We start from the raw sequence: 9,181 nt of genomic DNA, 5'->3' as shown, positions 1-9,181 counted from the left end.
ACAGGATTTGTAATAAAAATGCTATATATACATATATAACAAATATGACTTGAGAGAAATTTAGCTTTGTAATTTTAATGCCTTGAAATTGGACCTGTCTCTTTAAGAAACTCCTGTTCTTTCTGAGACTCCGCCTCCAGGAAGTCATTCACAACACGGCTCCTCTATTAACTCTTTAACAACATTTTTACCAGCGTTGCACTGAGAAGTAGCTCCTATAATGAGCTCAGCAGTTCCACCAGGTGTTTGCTAATTGCTACTGGCTAGTCTGAAGGAGCTGAACGGAGGAGGGCTGCACTTTGGTGTACCCAGGTATTTTGCACAGCTGAATGGTTGCCATGGAGATGAATGCATTTCTCAAGCTTGCAAGAAAGAATCAAAGTAATTAAAATGTCTTGGGGAACTGAGTACTCAGGTCCTTCAGACTAGCCAGAAGCAATTAGCAAACACCTGGTGGAACTGGTGAGCTCATTATAGGAGCTACTTCTCAGTGCAACGCTGGTAAAAATGTTGTTAAAGGGTTAATAGAGGAGCCACATTGTGATGACTTCCTGAAGGCGGAGTCTCAGAAAGAGCAGGAGCTTCTTAAGGACACAAATGCCCAATTTCTTCCAAAGCCAGATTTCTTTCACTGAAGCTGACATAATTATTTGACGGTGCTGTAAAATTATACTCTGTGGCTGGAAAGCACAAAACACTGCGTCTTTAATCAAAGATTAGGTCAGAATGAATATGACAAGAGAAGAGTTTCACATGAATCCAACGGGTTCAACGATCATCGTTGAAACAAAGAAGCTCTTTATCCATCTGAACTTTAACGACAAAACTCATAACATGATATTTTTCCGCTTTACAAAAGAACGAAGCTTGAATTTTATGTTCCAACCTGAACTTGGTAGACCTTCCTACGCAGCATCCTCCAAAGAAGAAACTAGACGCTAAGTCGCAGAGGAAGCGCCATGTTTTTCCTCTGTTCTGTTCGAACGAGGTCCCCACGCGGCCGCACAGAAATGCCCTCTGTTTAAAACGCGAGGCAGATACTGGAGACGAGAGGACGGGGAGGGCGAGGAGACAAAGTTGGGCCGGGTACGTTGGTGGAAACACAAGAGGGGGCGAGGAAGAGATAGGAGGAGGAAAGAGGCAAAGAGGACATGAAAGCAAGAGGAAAACGATGAGCGAGCTCGTTTTCCAATTAAACCTTATCTGCGTGTGGCGTTGTCGCCCCGGAGAGAGTGTGCGCACTCCTCTGGATGCTACAGCTGCCATAATAATTGGACACAGAAGACTATCTCGGCGCTGCACACAGCACTGCCTGTTGGACTGACACAACTCATAACGCATGTGTGTGTGTGTGTGGGGGGGTGTGTGTGTGTGTGTGTGAGAAGAGGGAATAAAAGCTGAAATTTGTTTCCATTTCCGTTTCCAACATGAGAGTGTGTCCGAGCTTGGACAAAAAGAGCGTGTGGGAGCAGGATGAGGGTCAGAGTGTGTCCTCGCCTGTCCATGAAAATGTGTCGTTCAAAACAATCAAATCGTGCGTAAATATTACACCACTAACAGAATTTACATGTACCGTCAATCCTTACATAAACACAGAGTTCTCCATTTTCTGTTGAGTATTTAAGCACAAGCGGGACAGCGGTTGCAATCGATTACCCAAGTTGCTTGATATGTTAACTGCGGTTTAGTTATGATGCAGTCTGACGGTGGGAGGTCTCTTGTCTAAAAAGGTCCGGAATATAATTTACATAAGGACGTAGTTGTCTTTAATACCAAGAACATAGGACAAAAACAGAAGAGATTTAATCTTGACCACGTGCCGACGATCGAACCCAGGTATTCTGAAGGAGAAGTGCAGACAAGCACCAGTGTGCTATTTTCCTTCAACTCGAGTGAAAGATTCAGATCCAACTACTTGGCACATCTCCTGTACATTAGCACCTGACAGGATCCTGTTGGCATTAAAGTGAAGTGCAGCACAAATGTCCTTGTATTAATGACTGGTGTGAGGGCTGAAATTATAGATAAAACGGAAAAAAACTGGTGAAAAACAATAAGATTTGAAAATATAATAGCCCGAGAATTCCAAAACATCTAATTGTAACCCTCTTCATACAATGAGAACGTATCGTTGCCTCGGGGCTGGGGGGGTTGAGCGAGTGAGCATCGCTCCTTCACCCCGCCCCCCAAGACAGCGCTCCTTCCTCTGACGGGGGTGGGGCGCCGATTTATGTTTTCGCGTCCACCTGAAAAATGTGTGGTTGCGCAACTGTGTTTACCCTTATTAACTTCCTTAGAATTTCCACCCCTCCCACTTTCTTAAACGGGGTCTTTTGTGAAGTGCGCATGTTCCAAACGCAAGTCAACAGTGCTGAAAAAAATAATTAAAATATATTTCATTTTATTTTTATTACGAAATGAAATACATATTATTAAAAGTTAAAATAGCACAGCATATTGAAATAACCTATTAAATAAATAAATATATAAGAGATAAATCACGTTTCTGCCACTTCCGGAGCAGAAAACCGCTGCTCTCTGTCGTACTCAAAGGGAATAAGACACCTCTCAGGTTCTGCCCCGTGCCGTTTCCAGGTAAGGACCTGCTCCGATTAAACCCTAATTTACTAATCTACAAAGGAAATGTTTACTTGCAATTTCTGTGGCAATTTGGCTAAAACATTAAGACTTTATTTACTTCATTGTAAGCTACATCGAAATGAGCCGCGATGTTTATTTAAATGCGCTGCTGCTGGTTGCAAAGACACGTTCTTGCGTTATGAAGCGTTGAAGGCTCATTTTTATCGGAAACACAACACCTCTGGTCCTAGTAGCGTCGGAACGGTTGTTACCGACTTTAAATGCTCGTTGGCATTGTGTGACCACCAGTGTCAAACTACTAAGGCTCTAATAGCTCACTTGAAGCATCATATTGTGGAAGGGCGTGTTGTGAATTGTCCTTTCAGAGGATGCAAAAAAGTTTTTCATGTGAAGTCCTCGTTTACTGCCCACATTTCCCGGAAACACAGAGATCTTGCAGATAATATCCATGACTCATACAAATGTTCTGGTTCTCAGTCATTATCTGTTCACAATGATCCAGATAACATCGAGTCGCAAGGAAATGAGATTATTTTACAGACAGCTCCAAATGAAAGTGATAATGATATTACTGAGGATTTCAGTGATCTTTTTTTTAGAAATGTCTCTCTATTTTACTTGAAATTGCAAGGGCAGTTTCTATTACCAGCTTCAACCATCCAGAATATTGTTGAGGAGATACAAAATATACACGAGTTGGGCCAGACATACTGTTTGAGCAAACTTTGGTCACTGCTAAAAAATGAGACACCATTATCAGATGAAGACATCACCAACATTTGTGAGTCTGTCAAGGGATCTGATCTATTCTCTATATGCCATACTGGGCCGATGAGGACAGCACACTCAAGAGTGCAAACCTTCAAAAAAAACTTCAACTATGTTGAGCCTAAGAAAATATTTTTAGGAAGAGATGAAAACAGAACAGATAGGTTTGCCTACTATGTTCCTCTGAGGAAGACTTTGAAATGTTTGTTGGAGTCTGATCTGTGGAAGAAATCAAGGCAGCACACGTCTGAGTCTCCTTCAGACATTTTAAGTGACATTAATGATGGTCAGATATACAAATTCAACAACTTTTTTGTGGAGAATCCATCATGTCCCAAGCTAATACTGTACCAAGATGCATTTGAAGTGGTTAATCCTTTAGGCTCAGCAAAGACGAGACATAAGATATTAGCCGTGTATGTGTCTGTTGCCAACTTGCCACTTCATGTACGGTCTGACACAGACCACATGTCACTGGTTTTATTGTGCAAGGAAAAAGATTTCAAGGAATTTGGGCATTCTAAAGTTCTTTCTGAGTTACTAGAAGACCTGAGGCTGTTGGAGGAAAATGGGATTGTAATGGTTGATGAAACGGTAGTTAAAGGAACTGTATTTTGCATTGCTGGAGATAATCTAGGCTCACATTGCATTGGTGGGTTCTCTGAAAATTTCAGTCGCACACAGCATTTCTGCAGATACTGCTTAATAACCCGATCAGAATTTCAGGGTGAGGACCCAAATGTGTGTGGACCACTCCGCACTATTGACAGGTACAACTCTGCTCTTGATGAACTCCAGACAGCTGAGGAACCGGACGTAGAAGGTGTAAAGTTCAGGTCAATATTTAATTCTTTGAAATACTTTCATGTCTGTCTTCCAGGTTTACCTCCTTGTCTAGGTCATGACCTCTTTGAGGGAATTGTATCTTATGACCTGGCATTGTACCTGAAATATTTAATTAAGAAAAAGGGATGGTTCACTTACTCCACTTTGAACAGGCGCATTAAACAGTTCAAATATTGTGACTCTGATGCCTCCTCGAAGCCGTGTGAAGTCACTTATAACGCAGCAAAGCTCTCAGGACAGGCTACGCAGAACTGGAACCTTCTAAGGCTGTTGCCCCTCATTATTGGCGACAAAGTACAAGATACAGCAGATGATGTGTGGCAGTTGACTCTCCAGCTGAAAGATACTGTAGAGTTGATATGTGCTCAGAAAATTTCTTTGGCTCAGATTGCATATCTTGACGTTGTTATTCAAGAGTATTTGGAGACAAGAAAAGCGCTTTTCCCACAATGTAATCTAAAACCAAAGCACCATTATTTACGCCACTATCCAGCTCTGATTATAAAATTTGGACCCTTGATTAGACTATGGACAATGCGTTTTGAAAGTAAGCACAGTTATTTCAAGAGGTGTGCTAGACATTTGAAGAATTTCAAAAATCTCTGCCTCACCCTCTCTGAAAGACATCAGATGTTGCAGGCTTATGTTTCAGCAGGCCAAAGCGGTCAGACTATCTTACAGATTAAGTCTGGTTCTCCTTTTTACTCAACATTATACAGTAAATCAATTCAAGATGCAGTTAGGCAGTTTGACTTCACTGAGACCAACACAAATGTCTCATTTGAAATACTCTACAAGGGAACGTCTTACAAAAAAGGCCAATTTCTTGTAACAGGGAGCATGGAGGCAGTGGAGTTTGGTGAACTACAGCTTATATTGATAAATAATGAAACTGTCCATGTTCTGGTCTCGGTGTATATAGCAGAATTCCTTCCCGAGTATCACATGTACTCTGTTAGGAAAGATGATGAAAAGATGCAGTGTCTAAACATCTGTGACTTGATAGATTTCTATCCATTACCATCTTACATAAAGAATGGAAACAAAATGGTTCCACTGAAACACAGTGTGCTGTCACATTAAACCGGGGTTTTGAAAAGTTAAGTCCAGGACCCATTTGCAGCCTTTTGACTGTTTTTCTTTTCTTTTATCTTTTGCCAATGACGATAATCCCCTAATGAAACAGTTTTACTAATCCAGCATGACTGATGGAGTCTTTAGTTTTAATTAAGGCAAAATGAATGCAGAAAACATTAACTATTACCACAAAACATTGCCTACACATTTAAAAGTTTAAAGTATCAAAACTTTTTGCATTCTCTTGTGAGGACCACATGTATCCAGCAAGCCCTGCTGCACCCAGATTTACTTTGAATGAATTTATTCAATTTTGGAGACCTTTAAAATGTCCATAGTGGATCACTTTTTCTCAGTTGAGTAAGAAAAACTGATTAGTTTTTCTTTTTAGCCTCTTTTTTTCTATCACTTTTTTTCTTTGGCCCTTCACTTCTTTCAACTTCAATATTTTGCACCTTAGGACAGAAGGTTTGGACACCGCCATACTAATGATGTTTTGGAAGAAGTCTTAGGTTGTTATTTTTGTGTTAACTGGAGTTCTTTAACTGTTTTGTTCTCAGATATGGATGATGACTCCCGAAGCCTCACACGCAGGGTTATTTATGAGGGGTTGGCAGATCTCCCAGTCTCAACTCTACAGACTTTGGAGGACACACTAGAATCTTTGGGGGTGGAGACCAATGAAGATTTTCAGTATATTAATGAAAATGATCTGAGATCTGTACTAACACCAATTCAAGCAAGGAAGTTACTGAAAGCTTCGAAACAAACCAGTAGGTACATTATTACAGAGATATAGCAGCCTATCTTTACCTTTTGTTCATTACTATATACCTTTTATCATATAGCACAGACCAGTGGAATTTCCAGTGAGCCATCTCTGTCGTTGTCATCTCCTTCTACAACCAGCACATCGTCTGCCTCTTCATTTTCTATACATTCCACGCCAGTAGATTGGGTTGACACTTTTCAAATTCCTTGGAACAGGTTTCCAGAGAACTTGATTGAGTGTTTTGAGAATGAGGCAAGGCCGAAACCCCACCTTCGAAGAGAAATGATTCGGATTGTTGTTGCTTCAATGATGGAGGTGTGTGCTTCTCCTCGCAAGCAAGAAACCACAGAAGTGGCGAAAAAATTGATAGCAAAATATCCACTTTCACTCCAAGATATTATTGAAGGTGATATAGTGGGCCCAGGGTATTATTCACTCGTCAAGCAACTACAAAATCGTATAGAAAATTTGAGACGGGTTTCAAAACCAAAAATAAGGAAGCGTAAAAACATGTTAGATGAAGATGGCACAGTCCCACCAGAGCAAAATGCAGCTGTTCAGGACATTTACGGTTGTATAAAGTGGGACATGGAAGTCATGCCAATCCAGGAGACAGCAGAGACACAGAAAGAGAAAAAAGTCAAATTGAAAATGCTAAGTGAAGAAAATAACTTAAATTCGGACGAGATAAGAGATCTTATGCAGAGAACCTACTACACTCAAAGGAAAGAAATAAACCAGGGAAAAGACCTACAAATTATGGTGAAGGAGTGGCCCTTCCTGTTTCAGGAAATTGGTATGACGATCCACTTCCAGGAGCTTACTGGAGTAAATCTACTAGAGACTTTCCATAAAAATCTCGAAAAAAAGGGTAAAAGACTTCTGGACTACTTAAGGACTGTCTCGGCCCACAAAATTAAACGAGTTCTTCAAACTGTCCGAAACCTGGATATTCTGAGAGGACAGGTCCAGGGCTGCTCTAAAGAGTTGAAAGATCTTGTCCTCCTCCTTCTGTCTCATTTCAATGACAAAGAGGAAACCCTCTTCCACTATGTAGATGAGACATGCCTAGCAGGAGAAGTAAAAGTGGACAACTTGCCTGTCACACCATGCTTGATTGTATGTGGTAAGTAAATATGAATATTCACTGAGTAATTTTAAGAAAGAAATATTACACTGGTTAAAGTTTGTATAAGACTAATTGTTTTCTGGAATATTTTTTGTCAGGAACCTCCTGTTATACTTCCAAGAATTTTATGCTTGGCATTGACGGCAATGTTGTGAATGACCAAATACCAACCTTCACATCCGCTATATGTCTAATGTTAGCAAGTTACTTTTGCTTCAACATTCATTATCCGACTCATCTGGCCTCCACACTTGATTTCATTCAGAGGTAATATTCTTTTGTTTTCCTTCCCTCATTTAGATGAAGTCATATTTCATTACAGTGGTTGATTTTCATGTATTGAATAGGTGCTTCCTAAACATCAATCCAGACCGGGGGACAAAAGTTGAAACCAAGAAGAATAAGAAGAACGTGTCAGTGAACCCAAGGGTCCTTACCCTAATCTCTGAAATCGCAGATCATGAATGGAGAGGGACATATTAAAATGGACATAATAGTCCAGCAGAAATGTAAATTCTGATTTCTTACACACCACTTATAGAGCAGAATACAAATTTCACTGCAAGAATATGGTTTGCAATCTGGATGGATAGAATTTACATTTAGTTTTCATATTTCTTAGTTTTAGGATCTATTGAATTTATTTTAACAGGCTTGCTGTATGTTTTGCGGTAATTATAAATGCCTGAATATGTAGACAAGTTCAAGACAACAGCTACTTTTGTTTCCATCATTGTGAGAGGCTGTTCCTTTAGTTCAGTAAAATGAGAGAAGAGTGACTTGTATTATTTATTTTAAAATTGTAGATTCATTTAATTTAGATGCTCCATTAATATCTCAGCCAGGACTGCAACTAATGATTCTTTTGGCTATCAATAAATATGACAATCATTGAAACCCATACAAAATTGCACTGTAAGTCAGTAAATTTACGGTAAAAAATTGTAAAATGCCAGCAGTTACTGACCAGAATATTCACAGCATTATACTGCCGTAGAAAATACATGGCATTATCATAACTGAATAAACATATATCCTAAATAATTGTGACAGTCACGAATGTAGAAAATACAGAAATATAGTGTAAAAATATAAGTAATTGTAAAGTTCTTAAAAAATTGTAATATTGCCAGCAGTTAATTACCCTAAACTTAACAGTAGCAATCAGCCAAAATTACAAATTTTGCTGATGTTTAGATCTACAATGTAAAAGCGTAAACAAGACTGCAAAATAATTTTTTACAAAGAACAGAATGCTGGTGTGATATTTTGGTTTCTTTTTTAATAATGCCTTTAATACACCAAACTGAAATCTCAGCAGTAGACCAGGCATCGATCTGGCGATCCACCGATTGCAAAGCAAACTCCTACAGCCAACGCCACCATCATTTATGAGAGCATTTGATCATTAACATTAAGAGAACTGTATGTTAGCCCCTCTTGCTTGAATGAAGCTGAAGTTGGTTTCCAATTGCTGCTTCCAATTTGGGAAATGGCTAAAGGGCAATTCCACCTAATTTTTCACTGCAATCAGCATCTTTAATTTACTCTAGCTAAAAAACTACAACACCTAGACTCTTCAAATCTGGACTAGATTATTCTCAACTCATATCAGAATATTTAGAACCAAGTGTGGGATTTGTAAAACCTTTATCTGATTTGTGAAACTTCAATAAAGAACAATTCTAGTGTTATCCAAAATCATACAAGTTGTAAAGTCACCCATCATTGAAGTTTCACAAATCCCACACTTGGTTTTAAATATTGTGCTATTAGTAGAGAATAGTCTAGAGCAGGGGTCCCCAAACTTTTTCCTGCGAGGGCCACATAGCTGTTCCTTTCTCTGCTCGGGGGCCGGTCTTAGTTTTTGGAGAAAGATACCTTAGAAACTTATTGTCGGCGGGGGGGGGGGGGGGGGCTGTTCTGTCTTTGAAACTGTCGACGGGGGGGGGGGGGGGGGGGGGGGGGGGGGGTGTGCTACGACACAT

The 9,181-nt window shown here is 39.9% G+C and overlaps 2 protein-coding genes across 3 annotated transcripts in view; one reads left to right on the top strand and one right to left on the bottom strand.

The window, feature by feature from the left end:
* LOC116716291 (dystrophin-like) overlaps positions 1 to 9,181 on the bottom strand; it is a 235,817-nt gene that overhangs the window by 39,704 nt on the left and 186,932 nt on the right. Inside the window, exon 47 of the mRNA XM_032557211.1 lies at positions 887 to 917. Within this exon, the coding sequence (XP_032413102.1) occupies positions 887 to 917 (31 nt within the window). The remainder of the gene's footprint in view (positions 1 to 886; positions 918 to 9,181) is intronic.
* Positions 4,123 to 8,096, top strand: LOC116716121 (uncharacterized). 2 transcript variants are annotated; one of them, XM_032556967.1, is made up of 5 exons: positions 4,123 to 4,205; positions 5,853 to 6,065; positions 6,141 to 7,190; positions 7,292 to 7,460; positions 7,541 to 8,096. In XM_032556967.1, exons 2-5 carry the CDS (start codon positions 5,855 to 5,857, stop codon positions 7,674 to 7,676), a joined length of 1,566 nt encoding a protein of 521 aa, XP_032412858.1. In that variant the 5' UTR covers positions 4,123 to 4,205; positions 5,853 to 5,854; the 3' UTR covers positions 7,677 to 8,096. The 2 variants fall into 2 exon arrangements, with proteins under 2 accessions (XP_032412858.1, XP_032412859.1); XM_032556968.1 differs by lacking the exon at positions 4,123 to 4,205 and adding an exon at positions 4,237 to 5,760.

This window comes from Xiphophorus hellerii, chromosome 24 (assembly GCF_003331165.1).
Source record: "Xiphophorus hellerii strain 12219 chromosome 24, Xiphophorus_hellerii-4.1, whole genome shotgun sequence".
Classification (NCBI taxonomy): Eukaryota; Metazoa; Chordata; class Actinopteri; order Cyprinodontiformes; family Poeciliidae; genus Xiphophorus; species Xiphophorus hellerii.
The sequence above is the reverse complement of the archived record's forward strand: the minus strand, read 5'-3'. Positions and strand labels throughout refer to the sequence as shown.

Bases quoted from the DNA above. Each gene is read 5' to 3' on its own strand.
- LOC116716121 (XM_032556967.1), top strand. From the start codon at position 5,855: ATGGATGATGACTCCCGAAGCCTCACACGCAGGGTTATTTATGAGGGG. The intron at 7,191-7,291 runs GTAAGTAAATAT...ATTTTTTGTCAG, and splicing joins ACCATGCTTGATTGTATGTG to GAACCTCCTGTTATACTTCC. The intron at 7,461-7,540 runs GTAATATTCTTT...TGTATTGAATAG, and splicing joins ACACTTGATTTCATTCAGAG to GTGCTTCCTAAACATCAATC.